At 45.4% G+C, this 22,500-nt stretch overlaps 1 protein-coding gene across 6 annotated transcripts in view; it reads left to right on the top strand.

The window, feature by feature from the left end:
• The window catches only part of relch (RAB11 binding and LisH domain, coiled-coil and HEAT repeat containing), a 142,826-nt gene that overhangs the window by 106,610 nt on the left and 13,716 nt on the right, over positions 1-22,500 (top strand). For 4 of the 6 annotated variants that reach the window (XM_070880342.1, XM_070880345.1, XM_070880343.1 and 1 more), the window contains 9 exons: positions 810-858; positions 2,177-2,262; positions 2,360-2,466; positions 4,772-4,871; positions 6,811-6,893; positions 8,493-8,556; positions 9,915-10,053; positions 13,662-13,778; positions 20,701-20,789. In XM_070880342.1, coding sequence (XP_070736443.1) covers positions 810-858; positions 2,177-2,262; positions 2,360-2,466; positions 4,772-4,871; positions 6,811-6,893; positions 8,493-8,556; positions 9,915-10,053; positions 13,662-13,778; positions 20,701-20,789 — 834 coding nt within the window. Of the gene's footprint in view, positions 1-809; positions 859-2,176; positions 2,263-2,359; positions 2,467-4,771; positions 4,872-6,810; positions 6,894-7,764; positions 7,848-8,492; positions 8,557-9,914; positions 10,054-13,661; positions 13,779-20,700; positions 20,790-22,500 lie in introns of all 6 variants that reach the window. The other 2 variants (XM_070880344.1, XM_070880341.1) reach the window with 1 other exon arrangement.

Below are 22,500 nucleotides of genomic sequence, written 5' to 3'. Positions count from 1 at the left end.
TACTGCCCCCTCCGGCAGCGCGGCGCTCCCTCAGTACTGCCCCCTCCGGCAGCGCGGCGCTCCCTCAGTACTGCCCCCTCCGGCAGCGCGGCGCTCCCTCAGTACTGCCCCCTCCGGCAGCGCGGCGCTCCCTCAGTACTGCCCCCTCCGGCAGCGCGGCGCTCCCTCAGTACTGCCCCCTCCGGCAGCGCGGCGCTCCCTCAGTACTGCCCCCTCCGGCAGCGCGGCGCTCCCTCAGTACTGCCCCCTCCGGCAGCGCGGCGCTCCCTCAGTACTGCCCCCTCCGGCAGCGCGGCGCTCCCTCAGTACTGCCCCCTCCGGCAGCGCGGCGCTCCCTCAGTACTGCCCCCTCCAACAGCGCGGCGCTCCCTCAGTACTGCCCCTCCGGCAGTGCGGCGCTCCCTCAGTACTTGCACTGGGAGTGTCAAGCCCCTGGAGTGTGACTTGAGCCCACTACCTTCTGAGTCAGAGGCGCGAGTGCTGCCCACTGAGCCATGGCTGACACTACTGTGAGCAACTGAAATGAGGGACGATGGAAGATGCCCAAACCTAGATTTGAGTGTTTGCTCTTTGAATAATATGCAACTTTGATATTGTTAAGAAATAACAAAACTAGTGAAATTGAGCCTCTCTTCAATCTTGCTTTTCAAAGGAATACTTAAAAATTGAATCTTTTGGTTATTCAATTTGCCAAGGGGGTCTACACCTGTTTTGACTGTACCTGGCGCACCGTAGGCATGCACATCTATGATCCTGGGTTATCTTTGCTTTTGTTTCAATCTAACGTGATGTATTGTGTCCGCCCTTAGGTGAAGCCACAGTTCCAAGAAATACTGAGGCTATCTGAAGAAGCTGTTGGTAAGCCAGACCCACACTTTGTTCATCTTTCCAGTGCTGAGTACATATTGAAAATCACATTTTGCAGTTCTAGCTAAGAGAATATAAAAGCCCTATTAACTACAGTTTGCTATAAAACAAATCTGTTCTTTGTTTTGAAATGTTTTAACAATGTCATATCTCAACACAGTTTTAATGGGTTAATTAGAATTTTTTAAAACATTGTCAGCACAACTTGTGCAGATTATAATTGGCTTTCCCAAAATGTTAGCCAACTTAATTGTTGAGTTTCATTATTTATAGAAGTTTCCACTGTTTAGGCAGGAATTCTATGCTCTTCAGCCCTTTTCGAGGGGCAACTGTGAAGTTTAAACCCTCATTGACTTATCATTGCAAAGCAAGTTAATTCTATTAGGTGAGCCCTATGGGACCAGAGTTTTAATTTAATTGTCCTATATAAAGTATCACTACCGATCTAGAGGGTAGAATACACATGGTTGTACTCAAAGGATGAAAGTTAAATGATATGTTCTGTTTTATACTTATTTTATGCCAGTTTTATTATAACTTTGATTTAATCATTCTGAAGGCTAACTCCATTTTAGAACATAAGAATTAGGAGCAGGAGTAAGCCATTGGGCCATTCGAACCTGCTCCTCCATTCAATAAGATCACGGCTGATCTTCAACCTCAATACTTTCCCACCTGATCCCCATATCCCTCGATTCCCCGAGAGTCCAAAAATCTATCGATCTCAACCTTGAATATACTCAACCATTCAGCATCCACAGCCCTCTGGGGCAGAGAATTCCAAAGATTCACCCCCCTCTGAGTGAAGAAATTCCTCCTCATCTCAGTTCTAAATGGCCGACCCCTTATCCTGAGACTGTGTGACCCCTGGTTCTCGACTCCCCAGCCTGGGGGAAACATCCCCTCAGCATATACCCTGTCAATCCCCCTCAGAAGCTTAGAATCATAGAAATTTACCGGAAGGAGGCCATTCGGCCCATCGTGTCCGTGCCAGCTGCCAGCCTTTCAGGCTGCGAGTTCCAGACCCCCACCACCCCCTGGGTGAAAAAAGTTCTCCAACTCCCCCTCTAAACCTCCTACCGATTACTTTAAATCTATGCCCCCTGGTTATTGACCCCTGTGCTCAGGGAAATAGGTACTTCCTATCCACTCTATCTAGGCCCCTCATATGTTTTAAGTATCCCAATTTAATTCTCTGGCCTTGTAATGTGCTAAAAACAAAGTACAGTTAAATGTTAGACAAATGGCCCCTGCAAAGGGGATTAAGTGCAATAGTTCAGTGAACTTGTGCTTTTACTTTTTTTGAAAGATGTCTCTGCTACAGCTGGCAATGGAGTGCTGACCAAGGCCACCGTTCCCATATATGCAACTGGAGTCCTCACCTGTTACAATCAGGTAATGGCAGTAGATACTTGTAATTCATCACCCTCCTCTCGTTTTAAGTAATGAATTTGATGACTTGAAATGCTCAGTAAATGTAACACTCCTGTAGGAAGAAGACCGGAAACTCTTGGTGGGATTTTTGGAAGATGTAATGACCACGCTTTCGTTATCTCACGCACCCCTTGATAGTCTGAAGGCTTCATTTGTGGAACTGGGGTAAGATATTCTCATTTCTGAAGACTCTGTGCCCCTACAAAGTTATATTTATTCGTGCCGACCATTCTAGGGAAACAGCGACCAATATTCACGCAGCCGGTATCGGCCCGCTAGCCAGATCGGCGGAATCGTGGGACGCCGGCAACATAAAGACCCAACACTCCGTCACTGCCCCACCAGCAGAGGTCCCCAGCCTCGCCCTCCCTCAGAGACGGTGGGCAGCGAGCGCTCGGCCCAATCCGCACGGAGGCTGCAACCGCCTGCCCCACACGGGGAAGGTGAGGGACGGCCTGAAGTGCAACTGTGGCCCTGAGTCCCAGACCCTGGAACACCTCACATCGACCAGCCCACTGAGATCTGTGGGTCCCAGACTCTGGAACACCTCACATCGACTGGCCCACTGAGATCTGTGGGTCCCAGACTCTGGAACACCTCACATCGACCGGCCCACTGAGATCTGTGGGTCCCAGACCCTGGAACACCTCACATCGACCTGCCCACTGAGATCTGTGGGTCCCAGACCCTGGAACACCTCACATCGACCGCCCCACTGAGATCTGTGGGTCCCAGACCCTGAAACACCTCACGTTGACCCGCCCACAGATCTGTGGTGGGAGGCATCTCATTTCTCCACTCGGTGTCTCAGGAGGCCGTCGAACGGAAGCCAAACTTGACATCCCATAATAGGCTTTCCCATCATACGCAACAACAATATTTCTTGTAATAGGATTTTTAGTCTTCGAAGTTCATGCCCCTCAGTACATTTGGATTTATATATGTGATCGTGGAAGCCTTCTAAGATCAAGGCTATGCCAGTGACTAGAAGTAAAGAGTCAGCACTTTTATTCTGCTACTGTTGATGTTTTCAGTTTGCTCAATTGGTTTGTGAAAAAAACTTGCATTTATATAGCGACTTTCACGACCGCCAGACGTCCCAAAGTGTTTTGAGCCAATGACTTTCTTTTGAACTGTAGTCACTGTTGTAATCATCATCATAGGCGGTCCCTCGAACGCAGATGATTTACTTCCACAAGAGTTCACAGGTGTTTCAATGAAGGACCCGATGTTCCAGTCCTGAACTACATTCTGAAGGGTGGAAGATGCCTGTGCGTGGATTTTTTTAACGTGGGGTGACCGTTGCACACCAGCCACCACACGGGCTTGACAGAGCGAGGTCTTGGTCCAGTGGCAAGGGTTAACCAGGACGACTGGAGACCTGCTCTGCTGCACGGACCTAGTGCGCACACATATCGCAGTGTGGGCTGGCCTCCTTTTCGAATTGGTGACATGGGATCTTTTATGTCTACCTGAGAGAGAAGACGGGGCCTCGGTTTAACTTCTCATCTGAAAGACGGCACCTCCGACAGTGCAGCACTCCCTCAACACTGCACTGGGAGTGTCAGCCTTGGTTCCTGTGCTCCAGTCTCTGGAGTGGGACTTGAATCCCCAACCTTCTGACTCTGAGACAAGGGTGCTGCCCACTGAGCCACGAATGACACCAAACTTAATTCCTTGAAGTAGGACTTTGGCGCAGATGGTTATTTCCCGTTGTAATCCTAACCTTTTTAATCAATATAACACTGCAATTTCAATGATCAGTATAATTTTGTCAGGGACTCTTAAGTCATAATCTTACGGGGATAGGAGACAGCTGCTTCTGTTTAAAATGCTTTCAGCAGAAACATGGATGTTTACGGGGGGACCTTTAAGAACATAAGGATTAGGCGCAGGAACATTTGGCCCATCGAGCCTGCTCCGCCATTCAATAAGATCACAACTGATCTGATCTTGGCCTCAACTCCACTTCCCTGCCTGCTCCCCATAACACTTTACTCTGTTATCATTCAAAAATCTTCCCATCTCCACCTTGAATATATTCAATGACCCAGCCTCCACAGCTCGCTGGGATAGAGAATTCCAAAGATTTATGACCTGAGGAAAAAATACCTCCTCATCTCCGTTTTAAATGGATGCCCCCTTATTCGAAACTATGCCCCCTAATTCTAGATTCTCCCACGAGGGGGAACATCCTCTCTGCATCTACCCTGTCAAGTGTCCTCATAATCTTGCACGTTTCAATAAGATCACCTCTCATTCTTCTGAACTCCAATGGGTACAGGCCTAACCGGCTCAACCTTTCCTCATCAGACAACCCCTTCATCTCGGGAACCAACCTCGTGAACCTTCTCTGCGTTAAGAGTTGAGAAGTATCAGAAAGACAATTTTGTTTTTCAAAAGCAGTTACATTTGATGCATGTTTTAAAGTTTCATCTTTCCATTTCACACTTTTTTTTTGTACTTTCAGTGCGAACCCAGCGTACCATGAGCTGCTTTTAACAGTGCTGTGGTATGGAGTTGTACACACTTCAGCACTTGTTAGGTGCACTGCTGCCAGAATGTTTGAGGTAAGGTCAAACAAAATCATTTTGTTTGCAATAAAGCTTTAAAATAAATAGTCATTTGTTTAAAAGTGCTGTTGAGATTCTGTTTGTTAGAGCTATTGATGGGGCAGCACATGATGCAAGAGTATTGTTCAATGTGAATGCCTGACTTTACCGTAAAATGTTATCGTTGTGGAGTGTCGATTAATACAGAGATGTATGGTTTGCGTAGTTATCACGCTTTGTAATCCGCTACTGTGCTTTAGTCACTCACGCAAGGTGATTAGATTCTTGCCTGCTTTTAGAATGTAAGCTTTTTTTCACCAGGGTGAGAGATCCTTTTTGCTTCTGTACCCTACCAAAGCTGCCAGACCTGATCAGTACAGTAGCTTGGCTCTTTAGAGAGCATGGTCAGTTGCTGTTGGTACCATTGCAGCATCGCTTTCAGTGCTCGGAGTTTGATTTCAAATTGGAGGGAGGGATATGGTCCACATTTTGGTGGGGGAGTGGTTCAGTGGGGAGTTGGGCAAATATTAGAAAAGATTTAACTGCCAACAATGGGTGGTGCTGAGGTTGAAGTGGAAATTGATATTCCTGCTGCTGGTTAAGGGCTGCTGACTTAGCAGTTGCCTAAATAGGAAAGCTACACCAAGAGCCATTATGTTTTTAATGGAAAAGAATCGTGCAACTTGAAAGGAAAAATAAGAGAAAGTCTTGCATTTATATAGCGCTCTTCATGACCACCGGATGTCCCAAAGCGCTCTACAGCCAAAGTACTTTTTTTTTGATGTATGGTCACTGTTGTGATGTAAGAAAATGCCAGTCAATCTGCGCACAGCAAGCTGCCACAAACAGCAATGTGCTGATGGCCAGATAATCTATTTTTATTAATGTTGATTGAGGGATAAATATTGTCCCAGGGCACCGGGCTGAGATCGATAGGTTTTTGGACTCTCGGGGGATCGAGGAATATGGGAATCGGGCGGGAAAGTGGAGTTGAGGTCGAAGACCAGCCGTGATCTTATTGAATGGCGGAGCAGGCTCGAGGGGCTGTATGGCCGACTCCTGCTCCTATTATGTTCTTACAAATTAGTGTCTTGTTTTAAATTTAGTCTTTAGCATACATAAAGAAGATTTTAAATTGCATTACAAAGTGCATTTACTACTATGGTCAGAAGGTTTTGAGATCCTGAGTGGTAAAGTTGGGTCTTATAACCTAGATCTGGTACCGAATGGCCACCTCCAGATATATACACCCAAGAAAAGCAGCCATCCATCCATTTGGCACCAATGTTGCCGTTGAGCTGTACAGCCATGCAGTCCTGGGCAGGCAGCGCACCCCAAAAGAAAATTAGTGTCAACATTATTAGCAGATATTGTCGCTCGTCTAGTTGGTTAACGCAACTTCATCTGTTTTGAAGAAATGAGAAAATTATTTTTTTATGAAACCAGTTTCTGGCACCGGGGGAATAAACTTGACTCACAAGTGATGACCTTTTCTGAATTTACACTTCACCCACCAGGAATGCGTGCCAGGAATTCCGGCAAGCACTCTGAATTAGCCCAGCGTGGATTTAAAATACATGGGACTGGACGTAGTGCAGATTGGAGGACTTTTGTGAGGAGCGATATTGTTGAGACAAAAACAATTCCTCTAATATTTCAGACATCAGTCAATTGAAATAGTCGTCTGTTTTTGTTTTGTTTTGCCCCGGTGGTTTGTTTAAATCTGTCGGATTCCTGAGAGATCAGCTGATCAGCTTTGGTAGGTGGCACTGTTTCTTAGAGATTTTCTGCTGTTGTAGCGTTTCGAACCCTTGTAAATGTTGAGAAGTTGTCGCTTGGCGTCTAATTTTTATTTGCTCTTTTGTTCCTTCTCTTCGATGTGCCATGCTGTTTCCCATGATACTCTGCTCACTCTTCCCACGCATCACATGTGACCTCCCTTGTTCTGCCCACTCAGCTGTTGGTGAAGGGGGTGAATGAAACTCTGGTAGCTCAGAGAGTTGTCCCTGCTCTTATCACTCTCTCCAGTGACCCCGAAATGTAAGTTTCTTCCTCGCCCGTCGAAGCGCATCGCCTTTTGTCGTCTTGCGGAGAAATCACCCTTTGATTTGTTCACTTGCTCTCGCAGAACGGCACTGCTCATTGTGCAAACGGTTGTGCAGAAATTGTATTCAGTGTGCAAGGACATGTTGGAGCTGACTGTATTTAAACGTTGCCTGTGTGTGCTTATTTTGGGCGGGCTAGTGGGAGGCTCCCTCCTAGTCTGCACCATTTTGAGATTGGGATTAAAGGAAAGATTGAGATGCAAATTTCTTGATCCATTTTGGAAATCGTTCACTTCCAAACCGTTGCAACAGTGAGCAATTCACTTGGCATTTTTATGCAAACCAACTCTGATTATGCAGTATTCTAATCACGGATGAGGGATTCTTGTTGTGTAAGAGCAAGTCATGCTGCCGCAGTAACCTCCTTTGAACACATTGGCTTCAGTCCAAAATTGCTTTTCCTGCTCGTCATTGCAACCACGCCCAAAATTCAACGCATTACTCCCTTTCGGCATGACAAGCTTTGAAGTCCTAACGAAGTTAGTAAAATATTGCCTAAACCGTTTTTTTTTAAATGATTCTGGCCTCCAAACTGAGCCATGTCAAATTAGATGGGTGATTTTTCAGAGCAAAAGGGATGCGTGGCTTTTGTTTAACCGACTAATTTCTCTCAGGTTGATAACTAGCTTTTGAGCATGCGCATGTGCCTTGTCTTTATTGTGAGCCTGGTGTGGGTGGGTACTTCCTTGAATGGACTCGAGAGTCTTGAATGCTCATCCTCCGTTAACTAATTCATTTTTTTTTTAATTACTGTTTTATTTTTTATTTTATTTTTGTTGCCTGTTTTTTTTTTGGACTGGTTACAGCTGATCGTGCGTGGCATGAGTGAGGCCTTAATTGACAAGCGGGTTGCTCCGGCCCTTGTTACCTTATCCAGTGACCCTGAATTGTGAGTTGTTCAGTCAGACTGAGACCGTAGACTTTGTTTTTTTTAAAAAAAAAGCAGAAGAAAAACGTAATTGTCTGTTTCGACACGTGCACTGACTCCTGTTTGATAGCGTTGCAGTGTTCTCTCCAGGCACGATAGCTGACCAGATGATAATCCAGTTTATAACTATCTCCTGCTTTTTATTAAAAAAAAGAATGGTTAAAATGTATTTTGTGCTCAAATGCATCACATCGCATATTTTGGTACAGAAGCAAAAATACTGCGCAGGCTGAAAATCTGAAATAAAAACAGAAAATCCTGGGAATACTCAGTGTCTGTGGAGAGAGAGGGAGAAACTGAGTTAATGGTTCGGCTCAATGACCCTTCGTCAGAACTGATGCTGCCTAACCTGCTGAGTATTTCCAGCACTTTGTTTTTTTACCTCGTATTTCAGCATGTTATCCCCTGAAACCTAATGGTGTGGCGCACTCTGCATTCAGCTCGGCCCGCTATCAAGTCCTGGTGAGAGAACTGTATTTTTAGATTTTATGTCCATTGTAACAGCCTAACAAGACTTGCATATTAACTCGTACTATACATACACCTATTTTAAATTGGTATTTTTCAGATGTGCAAAGATACTAACTCTGTGTTTCCATTTTCCAGCTCTGTGCGAATAGCTACAATACCGGCATTTGGCACCATCATGGAAACAGTAACCCAAAGAGAGGTACAGTGTGAGCTACGTAGTCATAACAGACAAAAACTGTGCTGAATAGCTGAGTCTGCTGTGTTATGTCTGGCTGTTGCAAGTGGACAAATCAGGTCCAACGGTGTTATGTATGTAAACTTGTAAATACCATGTCTAACCACTAGAGGGCTCATCCCCTGGAGTCCCAAGGGCTCCCACAATCCCTTGGAGCACCTGTATATAAGGAGGCCTCACAGGCTGGAGAGGCACTCTGAGATCTGTAATAAAGGACTGCGGTCACACCTTATTTTGAGCTTGCAGTATCTAGTCTGACTCTATTCAAGATATAACAGACGGGTTGGAGCTATAATGGTTACACGGGTACAGCGCATGTTACCTGATGCACTAGATCTTAACGCAGAGCTGAAGAAACCTGTTTGAGCTTGAGGGACTGAACACTTATGGGTCTATATGATTTGCGGCAAACTGATTTAATCCTGTCTGGACAAACCAATGATGCTTGTCCATGTGTTAACTTGGAGATTGAAGGATATTAAAAAAAACTAATTAAATGAAAGCAGAAATGCTGGAAGTACACAGGAGTGCGCATCATCTGAAATGAAAAAAGATAGGCTGCGATTTTGGGTAGAGAGGCTTCGAATGGGAGGGAGGTGGGTGCTTTATAGGGCTGAGCAAAACTGAGAACAACAGATCAAGGTGGCTGGTTAAGTGTGCTCTGTTTGGTGGCCTGTACCTATCATAGCATCATAGAAATTTACAGCACAGAAGGAGGCCATTCGGCCCATCGTGTCCGCACCGGCCGACCAAGAGCTACCCAGCCTAATCCCACTTTCCAGCTCTTGGTCCGTAGCCCTGTAGCTTACGGCACTTCAAGTGCACATCCAAGTACTTTTTAAATGTGGTGAGGGTTTCTGCCTCTACCACCCTTTCAGGCAGTGAGTTCCAGACTCCCACCATCCACTCGGTGAAAAAAGTTCTCCAACTCCCCTCTAATCCTTCTACCAATTAGTTTAAATCTATGCCGCCTGGTTATTGACCCCTCTGCTCAGGGAAATAGTTACGTTCTATCTACTCTATCTGCGTCCTTCATAATTTTATACACCTCAATTAAATCTCCCCTCAGCCGCCTCTCTTCCTTGTCCCTTTTTCCAGATGCTGACGCGTGCTGTGTATTTCCCTTATTTTCTGCTTTTAGTGCGTTAATTTGTTTCATTCAGCACTTGAAGATTTTCCAGATCAAATCGAAATGGAGTTCATGGTTCAACATGTTTTTAGGCACAGTCTTTTCAAATGGTTTTGTTTATAACTTCATGCTAATGACCGAGATTCGATTTTCGGAGAAGCCTTTAAGACCCCAACCATTTGATTTTTATCAGCTGTTGGAAAGAGTCAAGATGCAATTAGCTTCATTCCTCGAAGATCCACAGTACCACGATCAGCATTCTCTGCACATGGAAATCATAAAGACGCTTGGAAGAGTTGGGCCTAACGCTGAACCAAGATTTAGGGACGAATGTACGTATCTGGTTTTATTCTATGCGTCATCTATCTTCCCTTCCCCTTCCCAAACCCCGCCAAAAAATCCATAATTTCCCCACTTCTCAATCCAAGTGCTCATGCACAGTTGTTCCACTTCAGCAGCAAAATTGCAAAGTGCTGCAGTACAGCGGGACCTGGGGGTACTTGTGCATGAAACACAAAAGGATAGTATGCAGGTACTGCAAGTGATCAGGAAGGCAAATAGGATCTTGGCCTTTATTGCAAAGGGGATGGAGTATAAAAGCAGGGAAGTCTTACTACAGTTATACAGGGTATTGGTGAGGCCGTACCTGAAATACTGCGTACATATTTACGAAAGGATATACTTGCTTTGGAGGCAGTTCAGAGAAGGTTCACGAGGTTGATTCCGGAGATGAAGGGGTTGACTTATGAGGAAAGGTTGAGTAGGTTGGACCTCAAGATTTCAGAAGAATAAGAGGTGATACTTATCGAAACTTACAAGATTATGAGGGGGATCGACAAGCTGGATGCAGAGAGGATGTTTCCACTGATGGGGGAGACTAGAACTAGAGGGCAGAGTCTTAGAATAAGGGGCCGCCCATTTAAAACTGAGATGAGGAGGAATTTCTTCTCAGAGGGTTGTAAATCTGTGGAATTCGCTGCCTCAGAGAGTTGTGGAGGCTGGTTCATTGCATACATTTAAGACAGAGATAGACAGTTTCTTAACCGATGAGGGGAATAAGGGGTTACGGGGAGCAGGCAGGGAAGCGGACCCGAGTCCATGATCGGATCAGCCATGATCGTATTAAATGGCGGAGCAGACTCGAGGGGCCGAATGGTCTACTCCTGCTCCTGTTATGTTCTTAAACCTTCAGAATACACAAAGTAGCTTCCCCTGGCTCCTGGGGTGTTTCCTTTCAAAATTGGACGGGTGAAGCGATTCAAGATGACTGCCTGTCATTTTTATTCTTCTGATTCCTTTAGAAAATACTCGATAGGTTCGCATGCAAAGTTCCCTTTGTTTTTCGTGCACTGTCCCTTTAAGTGGCCACGTGGCACATTCAGATTTCCATGCATACTAGGTTTCTCCTTTTAAAAGCCGGTGAGGGTTCTGCACGGGACCTCTAGACCGCAGCACAGATGCGGGAACATTGGTTACGTGTGAAGGTGATTTCTATCTTCCTTATTTTGATATTGCTTTTGATAAACTGCGCTTTAGCAATCAAGTTTCTTTAAGGTTGGTGCCCGTGTCAGATTGACTTTCATTGTCCCCTCAACAGAGAGGATTCCTTTCATTTTTATTAAATTGGTGTATATGAATGTTTGGCTGCATTGATTTTTTGTTTGAAATGGGGTCACTGACATTCAAGAAGGCTGGGTCTATTTTTTTTTGGTATTAACTCAATCTTCGACAGATTTTGCGTCAAAGTTAATAAATGTAGGATGATCTCTTACTGGAAATTATTTTCCAGAATGCAAGTTCCTGTTATCAGGGCAACTTCAGAGACCTTCCGTGTTAACTTTAGTAGGTAGGCAGTCCTCCATCTCCATAATTTGAGGAACCTAGAATTAATTGTATCAATTGAAATAAAATCTTGCTTTACTTCCTTGAAATTCAAGATGTCTGCCTCTGCCAAATCGTTTTTAGTGCTTCAGTATTTCGATGCGTTGCTGGATTCAGTGACTTGCTACTTAACCTGTAGGGAATTGCCAGTTTGGTTCTGATAAATGAACGCATTTGTTTTAATTAAAAAAATTCTTCAGGATGTTTGATCTTGAGACATAGAAACATAGAAAAAGGTGCAGGAGTAGGCCATTCGGCCCTTCGAACCTGCACCGCCATTCAATAAGATCATGGCTGATCATTTCCTCAGTACCCCTTTTCTGCTTTCTCTCCATACCCCTTGATCCACTTAGCCATAAGGGCCATATTTAACTTCCTCATTCACAATGTTCAACATCTTCTGTTCAAGGGAAAGATAGCATAGTGGTTATGTTACGGCCTAGTAACCCAGAAACCTGGACTAATGATCCAGAGACCATAGTTCAAATCCCACCACAGCAGCTGGGGAATTTAAATTCAGTTAATTAAATGAATTTGGAATTAAGTGTGTGTCGGTAATGGTGACCATGGAATTACCCAATTTTATTTTTTGGTTTAAAAACCCATCTGGTTCTACGAATGTCCTTTTAGGGAAGGAAATTTCCCGCCCTTACCCAGTCTGGCCGATATGTGACTCCAGACCCACAGCAATGTGGTTGACTCTTAACTGCCCTCTGAAATAGCCTAGCAAGCCACTCTTGGTCTTGCCACCACCTTCTCAAGGGCAATTGGGGATGGGCAATAAATGCTGGCCTTGCCAGCGTCGCCCACATCCTGTGAACAAATTTATTTTTTTATTTAAACATCTTGTCGATCTAACTCTCGTTGTACTTCAAACAAATTACGATACCAATAACTTCACCTGGCCTGCCCACTCTCCCACAGGGCAGGTTCTCGAGCCTCCCCGCGACTGGTGGGTCCTGGCTTCACCGTTTTCTTTCTCTTGCTGGCCCTGTGGTTTGAATAGAATCCGAAGCCATCGCCTCGGAGAACTGAGACTCTCGTCTCTGACCAAGTGGGCTGTCGAGAATGAAACGGTGCAAAACAGGAGGGGAAAACAAGAGAAAGAAAAGAGGGAAAGCAGGGGAGAAGAGTAGAGGATAAAAGGGAAGAGATAAATATATTCGATGTATATGCCATAAGAATTAGGAGCAGGAGTAGGCCATACGGCCCCTCAAGCCTGCTCTGCCATTCAGTAAGTTCATGGCTGATCTGATCTTGGCCTCAGTTCCACTTTCCTGCCTGTTCCCACCATCACCCTTGCCTTTCCTATATTTCAAGAATCTGTCTATCTCTGCCTTGAATATATTCAATGACCCAGTCTCCACAGCTCTCTGGGGTAGAGAATTCCACAGATTCATGACCCTCAGAGAAGAAATTCCTCCTCATCTCTGTCTTAAATAGGTGACCTCTCATTCTGAAGCTATGCCCCCTAGTTCTAGATTCCCCCACGAAGGGAAACATTCTCTCTGCATCTACCCTGCCAAGCTCCCTCAGAATCTTATACGTTTCAATAAGATCACCTCTTATTCTTCTAAACTCTAATGAGTACAGGCCCAACTTGTTCAACCTTTCCTCATGAGACAACCCCTTCATCTCAGGAATCCACCTCGTGAACCTTCTCTGAACTGCCTCCAATGCAAGTATATCCCTCAAATAAGGAGACCAAAACTGTATGCAGTACTCCAGGTGTGTTCAATGTCTGTGTTCCACTGCCTGCCTCTATTCATAGTGCTTTGCATGTTGGCTGCCGGTGTTCAAGTGGAAACCAGGCGCTTAAAAGAGCAATTGGAAGAATAGCAGAGGAGCTAATGGGGGTCTCAATGTAGCTGGATTTACAGTGGTGGTTGGTGAGGTTGGCTGGCGATGGTTCTTGATGCAGAGAAAGCCGAGAGCTGAAAGGGAGAGAAAAGATCATCCCTATATAAAAAAAAAGGGGGGCAGTTTTACCTTCAGTTAAAAACAAAGTGATCTCCATTATTGTGTATCATGTGTTTTCTGTTTTCTGTTTTCTTTGCAGTTGTCCTCCCTAATCTACACAGATTGGCCATCTCAAACAACCAGCAAGCAGTTGACACGAAAAGATTGGATATTGCCATTCAGCTGTTTGAGGCCTACAGTGCTCTGTCATGTTGCTGTATCCTTGTTATAGTACGACCAGTGTTTGCTCTAATGCCGCATGGTATTGAATTTGAATTGCTTGAGGATGTCATTCATTATCAGTAGTTCATTGGCTGTACAGTGCTTTGTGATGTCCGGTGGTCGTGAAAGGTGCTTTATAAATTCAAGACCGTCTTTCTTTCTTTCAGAAAAATTTTAGTCAAAAGGTTGTTTTTCCAAACATTTGAGCACAAAAATCCAGGCTGACACTCCCAGTGCAGTGCTGAGGGAGTGCTGCACTGTTGGAGGTGCCGTCTTTTAGATGAGACATTAAACCGAGGCCCAGTTTGCTCTCGGGTGGACGTAAAAGATCCCATGGGCACTATTTCGAAGAAGAGCTGGGGAGTTATCCCCGGTGCCCTCGGCCCAATATTTATCCCTCAATCAACATCACTGAAACTCTGGTCATTATCACATTGCTGTTTGTGGGAGCTTGCTGTGCGCAAATTGGCTGCTGCGTTTCCCACATTACAACAGTGACTAGACTTCAAAGGTGGTACTTTGGCTGCAAAGCGCTTTGGGACGTCTGATGGTCGTGAAAGGCGCTATATAAATGCAAGTCTTCCTTGCTTTTCTTTTAATGTGGATCTTTCTGTTTCTGTTTAAATTGTTTTGTACCTAATTGCCATTTAGATTTTAACCCATCTTCAGTTAATGCATTTGTGTTAACAAAGAAGATCGCCTCTCAACTCGAGCATCGCAGTGGCCCCTTATTAATTTGCTTGTAAAAAGTTTTTTAAAAACTGGACAACAAACTTAAAAGAATATTGTGTTTTTTAAAACGTGTTATATTTCAGACTGTTTCGGAAATGCATAAAACAGCTATGCACACATTATTTGCAGAAGCGAGGGTACTCGGGTGTAGTATTTTCAAGTGCCTAATCACTAGAACTCTGCTCTGGACCTCAGCCAGGCGTGCCAAGTTTATTGGATCCAAGCCACCGCTTTTAATAAATCTCTCAATACCATTTTAAGAGCTGTATTGTGTATATCGTAGTCATTCAGTAAACATTTATGTTCTGCCAGAGAGTATATTCAAGTTCCTCTTTTTAAAACAAATCTCCTTTGCTTCCTGATAGGGTAGATCGAGAGAAACTAGTTCTGCTGGATGGGGAGTCTAGGACTGGGGAACATAGTCTAAAGTTTAGAGCAAGACCTTTCAGGAGTGAAATTAGGACATTGGTAGAAGTTTGGAACTCTCTTCTGAAAACATAATAATTAGGAGCAGGAGTCGGCCATACAGCCTCTTGGCCTGCTCCGCCATTCAATAAGATCATGGCTGATCTTTGACCTCAACTCCACTTTCCTGCACTATGATTCCTGTAATATCCAATATCCAGCGACAGTGGATGCTCGATCAATTGTTAATTTTGAATCTGAGATGGATAGATTTTTGTTCAGCAAAAGTGTCGAGAAATGGGACAACGGTAAAGTTAGGTCGCACGTCTGCCATCATCATCATAGGCAGTCCCTCGGAATCGAGGAAGACTTGCTTCCACCCTTAAAATGAGTCCTTGGGTGGCTGAACAGTCCAATACGAGAACCACAGTACCTGTCGCAGGTGGGACAGACAGTGGTTGAGGGAAAGGGTGGGTGGGACTGGTTTGCCGCACGCTCTTTCTGCTGCCTGCGCTTGGTTTCTGCATGCTCTCGGCTATGAGACTCGAGATGCTCAGCGCCCTCCCGAATGCACTTCCTCCACTTAGGGCGGTCTTTGGCCAGGGACTCCCAGGTGTGGGTGGGAATGTTGCACTTTATCAAGGAGGCTTTGAGGGTGTCCTTGAAATGTTTCCTCTGACCACCTGGGGCTCGCTTGCCATGTAGGAGTTCAGAGTAGAGCGCTTGCTTTGGGAGTCTCGTGTCTGGCATGCGAACAATGTGGCCTGCCCAGCAGAGCTGATCAAGTGTGGTCAGTGCTTCAGTGCTGGGGATGTTGGCCTGGTCGAGGACACTAATGTTGGTGCGTGTGTCTTCCCAGGGGATTTGTAGGATCTTGCGGAGACATCGTAGGTGGTATTTCTCCAGCAACTTGAGGTGTCTACTGTACATGGGCCATGTCCCTGAGCCGTACAGGAGGGCGGGTATTACTACAGCCCTGTAGACCATGAGCTTGGTGGCAGATTTGAGGGCCTGGTCTTCAAACACACTTTTCCTCAGGCGGCCGAAGGCTGCACTGGCGCACTGGAGGCGGTGTTGAATCTCGTCGTCAATGTCTGCACTTGTATCGAGATATGGGGCAACGGTAGAGTTAGGTTGCAGATCAGCCATGATCTCATTGAATGGCGGAACAGGCTCGAGGGGCAGAATGGCCTCCTCCTGTTCCTATGACCCTGCATTTTTTGCAGTCCTTGAATCAGGGAGGACCAGGCCACCTTGGTAATCTTAATGGTTGCAGTTCAACCAGTTTTGATCTCTTCACATGGTGGGTGACATTGAGGCTTTGGAAAAGGTTCAGAGAAGGTCCATAAGATTTATTTCCAGCTTAAAATGCCTCGGGCAACACTGGTTTTAAAAGGCTGTGTCTATATACTTGAGACTCTTGGACTCGGGCGATTGGATCGAGGTCAATAAAAATAATGATGGGACTAGATTGTGTCTGTGTTGATGAATCATTTTGCTTAGATGGGTTGTGGAGGACCAGAGGTCATGTTTACAAATTACATGAGGGTGGAACTAGGTTAGATGTGAGACAGGCCTGCCTTTCCCCCAGAGAACAGTAGACCCATGGGACAAGTTTCTGGATCAAGCGGTGAGTACTGATTACCGGCACGCCTTCAAAGGAGCACTGGACCAATTCTCTCCTGGAACCGAGACTACATGTCATTTGGTGCTGACCTTTTGTACGATGAGTAGACTATGAGTAGACTGGGCCTATATTCCCTAGAGTTTTAGAAGACTGAGAGGTGATCTTATTGTAACATACTAAATTCTTACAAGGCTTGACAGGGTAGATGCAGGGGGGATGTTTTCCCCCTGGCTGGAGAGTCTCGAACCAGGGGTCACAGTCTCGGGATAAGGGGTCGGCCATTTAGGACTGAGCCGAGGAGGAATTTCTTCACTCAGAGGATGGTGAATCTTTGGAATTCTCTGCCCCAGTGGGCTGTGGAGGCTCAGTCTTTGAGTATATTCAAGACAGAGATCGATAGATTTTTTGGATATTAAGGGAATCAAGAAATATGAGGATAGATATTTCATTGTTTCTATAGCAGGACAGGGGTACTGAAGGAATGATCAGCCATGATCTTATTGAATGGCGGTGCAGGCTCGAAGGGCCGAAGGGCCTACTCCTGCACCTAATTTCTGTGTTTCTATTTTCTATGGTTCTATGTTTCTATTGCTGGTTTTATTTGTTGGGGAGCCCCATTGCCAAACATTGTTGGTTGGGTTGTGGAATACTGACAGCTTATTCTATTCAGGCTGTGGTTACTTTATTTGTTAACGTTGATCTGTTTTGAAAGAAAAAGACTGACTTGATCTGAGCCATCATGCCCCCACAGTTCAATAGCTTGCCAACACCTATCGCCCAAGCTCACGGATGAAGAAAAGCCATTTCACGACCACAAGATGTCCTAAAGCGCTTTACAGTCATTTATGTGGGGGTTTTTTTTGGAAGTGTAGTCACTGTTGTAATGTAGGAAACGTGGCAGCCAATTTAGGCACAGCAAGCTCCCACAAACAGCAATGTGATAATGACCAGATAATCTGTTTTAGTATTGTTGGTTGAGGGATAAATATTGGCTAAGAAGCCTGGAATAACTCCCCTGCTCTTTGAAATAGTGCAATGGGATCTTATATGTCCACCTGAGAGAGCAGGGGCCTCGATCTTGCCTTTCAAGGAAAGTGGATCGGTTCTGAAGGCAGTCATAAAATCAAATCCACACGCATTTTTGTAAAATGCTTCACGTATGCAAAGTGAAAGGAACAAGGAAGTAAATTGGATTGTCTTTTGGTAATTTTTCCCATTCCTTCAACGTACCTGACTCCTACCTTCCTCTTCCATGCTTTCAAATTCTGGCTGGAAGTGATTAATGTTGACAATTTTCTTTGTTCTGTGGCAATGATTGGCATTGCAGCCAGTTTGTGGAAACTTGAATTGAGGTTTAGTCTAATTAAGGGGGCTTCTATGTGACATTGGATTGAATGATGTTGGCATGATTCGAGTCATACTCATGACCCTCTGGGTGATGGGTCTATCCCAAGATATGTACGCAATCATAGAATGGTTACAGCACGGAAGGAGGCCATTCAGCCCGTCGAGCCCATGCCGGCTCTCTGCAAGAACACCTGTGTCAGTCCCCCTCCCCTGCTCTTTCCTTGTAGCGCTGCAAATATTTTTTCTTCATGTACTTATCCAATTTCCTTTTTGAAAGCCATGATTGAATCTGCCTCCACCACCCTCTCGGGCAGCGCATTCCAGATCCTAACCACTCGCTGTGTTAAGTTTAAAAAAAAGTTTTTCCCTCATGTCGCCTTTGGTTCTTCAAATCACCTTAAATCTGTGGCCTCTGGTTCTCGACCCTTCTGCCAAATTACTAGGATGCTGCCTGAAATGGAGAATCTTCGTTATAAGGACAGATTGGATAGGCTGGGTTTGTTCTCATTGGAACAGAGGAGGTTGAAAGGAGACCTCATTGAGGTGTCTAAAATATTGAGGGTCCTGGACATAGTGGATAGTAAAGGCCTATTTCCATTGGTGGAGGGGTCTATTACAAGGGGCATAGTTTTAAGATGGTTGGTGGAAGGATTTGAGGGGGGGGCTTCTTTACGCAGAGGGTTGTGGGGATCTGGAACTCACTGCCTGGATGCAGGAACCTTCATCACCTTTAGGAGATGGTTGGATGGGCACGTAAAGTGCTGTAACCTGCAGGGTTACGGACCTAGAGCTGGTAATTGGGATTAGACTGGATAACCTCTTGTTGGCTGGCGCCGATATGATAAGTACTGCAGGAAATCGAATACGGCCAGGGTGATTTCCTGGACTAGTTTCGATCACCTGGATGGGTCGGAGAGGAATTTTCCCAGATTTTTTTTCCCGAAACTGGCCTGGGTTTTTATCTGGTTTTTGCCTCTCCCAGGAGATCTCATGGCTCCGGTTGGGGTGGAGTGTAGAATGTTTCAGTGGAAGGGGTGTCGCAGTTGTGTGGGTTGGGCTGGGTGTTCTTTACCTTTCCCCATTGTTCATTGTTGATAGGTTTATATGTAACCTTCAGGGGCGAGGGCCGTGCGGCTCTTTGTCGGCCGGCGTGGATACGATGGGCCGAAATGGCCTCCTTCTGCGCTGTAAATTTCTGTGTTTCAATGGGAACAGTTTCTCTCTATCTACTCTGTCCAGACCCCTCATGATTTTGAACACCTCGATCAGATCTTTTTACAGGTGCGAGCAATCCTCTCCCCATGGTGGCGCTGCCCGTTTTTGGGCCTTATTGGATTTCTAAGCCATAGTCTGTTGCAATGTGAATCAGCAATAATGACACTGAAGATTAATTCTGATGAGATCAAGTCGATTTTCCTGATTAGTGTACTTCTCTGCTCCAAGGAGAACAACCCCAGCTTCTCCAGTCTATCCATGCAACTGAACTCCCTCATCCCTGGAATCATTCTTGTAAATATAATCTGCACCCTCTCTAAAGGCCTTCGCATCCTTCCTAAAGTGCGGTTTCCAGAATTGGACACATTACTTCAGTTGAAGCCAAACTACATTCAAAGAATAATTAAAACATTTATCGCTTTTTCTTCGACATCCAACATTTACATAAAACCAAAAATCTGATTGTCTCCGCCTCGAGGTAATTTATAAAAATCATCCATGCGGCTCCAAACTGTTGGATCATTTTTCATGTATTCCACACATCATTAAGCTCCTTTTTAAAGGCTTTGTGGTTTGATGAATTCTTTGAAACCCACACAGAACAGATCAGTTACTTGGGGCTAGTTCTTCATTGTTAACTTGAAAGAACTTGATGTGTTTCAAAGGCGAGTATTGTCAGAAGATAAGTGTTTGGCTATAAGCCAAGGTTCCCCATTAATCCACTGTATTTACCATCATTTTGTGACCTGGTGTGCATCTGAATATATCGTTCATGGTGATCACTTCTGATGTTTACTTTGTGATGGTTATTAATGCATCGTCTTATTTTCCACACTAGCGCTTGCTTGAATAATTATCTGTACTGTCACAGAATCATAGAAATTTACAGCACGGAAGGAGGCCATTCGACCCATTGTGTCCGCACTGGCTGACAAAGAGCTACCCAGCCGAATCCCACTTTCCCGCTCTGGGTCCGTAGCCTGTAGGTTACGGCACTTCAGGTGCACATCCAAGTACTTTTTAAATGTGGTGAGGGTTTCTGCCTCTACCACCCTTTCAGGCAGTGAGTTCCAGACCCCCACCACCCTCTGGGTGAGGAAATTTCCCCTCTAAACCTCCTACCGATTACTTTCAATCTATGCCTCCTGGTTATTGACCTCTCCACTAAGGGAAATAGGTCCTTCCTATCCACTCTATCCAGGCCCCTCATAATTTTATACAATGCAATAGGGTCTCCCCTCAGCCTCCTCTGTTCTAAAGAAAACAAACTCAGCCTATCCAATCTGTCACACTGCAATCTTTCACAACTTGATTACTAGTCCACGAAAGATGAGTGATAGTTTGGTAGCTGAGCAGTGACTTCATGTAAATCCTGCTTTTTTTTTTTGTTCTGACACCAGAAAGGAAATTTTTTTTTCCTCAATCTTACCTGTTTTTATTTTTGAAATCGCCCTGCTTTGTGCATAAACCTCTTAATCTGCTCATGGTTTGAAACCTAAAGTTATTCGATGGCTTTAAAATGGTTAGGATTTAGTCAGTGTATTTTGAAGTGAAATTGGAGGGTAATATTCCTTAACAGTTTTGTCCTCAGTTATTTCAGAAGAACTGATGGTGAATCATTTCCTCCCAGGCCTCAAGTGTTTGCGAACAGATATGGAGCACCTCTCCCCAGAGCATGAGGTTTGTACCTGTAAATCCCTGAAGTTCCCCACTTTCCTTCGTATGTAGCTGAAAGAGTAGTCAATCACTTGAATCATTTACAAAACGAGTTTATTGTTTTGAATTTTGGTGGGGAAGGTTTCTGCTCCAGGTGAAGGAGGCCATTGTTGGTGAATTGGGTGTTTTTCCATTTTGGACGTCTGGTCAGCATCTGAAAGTACAATATGCAGCAAATGCAGTCAAGCTCCCTCTACTCCATGCTTTCATGCCCCGTGATTCATGTCAATCACGCTTCAGATATCTCAAACTGCCTAATGCAAATTTCTATGTCACAGTTGAGGGGGTGAGGGAGTATAAAGAAAAGACTCTCTTGTCTAAGGTTTTACTGCCATGCTTACAGTTGCAATAATATTTTTTTATATTTACCTGTGGCTTCTTTCCGTGGGACTCACTTAAGAAGACGTTACTTAACCCTCCACAAGTTGACTGGCTTTTCCGAATCCAAATTGAATTTTCCGCAGAGGAAATAAATCTCAAGTCCTAGTGGTCAAACTAAGATCATCATCATCATAGGCAGTCCCTCGGAATCGAGGAAGACTTGCTTCCACTCTAAAAGTGAGTTCTCAGGTGACTGTACAGCCCACACTGCGATATGTGTGCGCACTAGGTCTGTGCAGCAGAGCTGGTCTCCAGTCGTCCTGGTTAACCCCTGCCACTGGATAAAGTCCTAGCTCTGTCAAGCCCGTGTGGTGGCTGGTGTGCAACGGTCACCCCACGTTAAAAACAATCCACGCACAGACATCTTCCACCCCCTCAATTGGAGTTCAGGACTGGAACATCGGGTCCTTCATTGAAACATCTGTGAACTCATGTGGAAGCAAGTCATCCTCGTTCGAGGGACTACCTATGATATGATGATGACAGTCCAATACGGGAATTACAGTCTCTATCACAGGTGGGACAGACAGTGGTTGAAGGAAAGGGTGGGTGGGACTGATTTGCCGCACACTCCTTACGCTGTCTCTGCTTGGTTTCTGCATGCTCTTGGCAACGAAACTCGAGGTGCTCAGCGCCCTCCCCGATGCTCTTCCTCCATTTAGGGCGGTCTCGGGCCAGGGACTAGCAGGTGTCGGTGGGGATGTAGCACTTTATCAGGGAGGCTTTGAGGGTGTCCTTGAAGCGTTTCCTCTGGCCACCTGGGGCTTGCTTGCCGTGTGGGAGTTCCGAGTAGAGCACTTGCTTTGGGAGTCTCATGTTGGGCATGCGGACGATGTGGCCCACCCAACGGAGCTGGTCGAGTGTGGTCAGTGCTGCGACGCTGGGGATGTTGGTCTAACCGAGAACATTGACGTTGGTGCGTCTATCCTCCCAGGGGATTTGCAGGATCTTGCGGAGGCAGCATTGGTGGTATTTCTCCAGCGCTTTGAGGTGTCTACTGTATACGGTTCGTCTCTGAGCCATACAGGAGAGCGGGTATCACTACTGCCCTGTAAACTATAAGCTTGGTGGCAGATTTGAGGCCGTGGTCCAAACACACACTTCCTCAGACGACCGAAGGCTGCGCTGGCACACTGGAGGCGGTGTTGGACCTTGTCGTCGATGTCTGCCTTTGCTGACAGTCGGCTCCCGAGGGATGGAAAATGGTCCACGTTGTCCAAGACCACGCGATGGATTTTGATGACCGGGGGTCAGGTTGGTTGAGCAGCTTTGTCGTATGGAGGTTTGGTGTAAG

Source organism: Pristiophorus japonicus, chromosome 5 (assembly GCF_044704955.1).
Source record: "Pristiophorus japonicus isolate sPriJap1 chromosome 5, sPriJap1.hap1, whole genome shotgun sequence".
NCBI classification, from domain to species: Eukaryota; Metazoa; Chordata; class Chondrichthyes; family Pristiophoridae; genus Pristiophorus; species Pristiophorus japonicus.
Note: the sequence above shows the minus strand (reverse complement) of the source record. Positions and strands in the feature narration are given on the sequence as shown.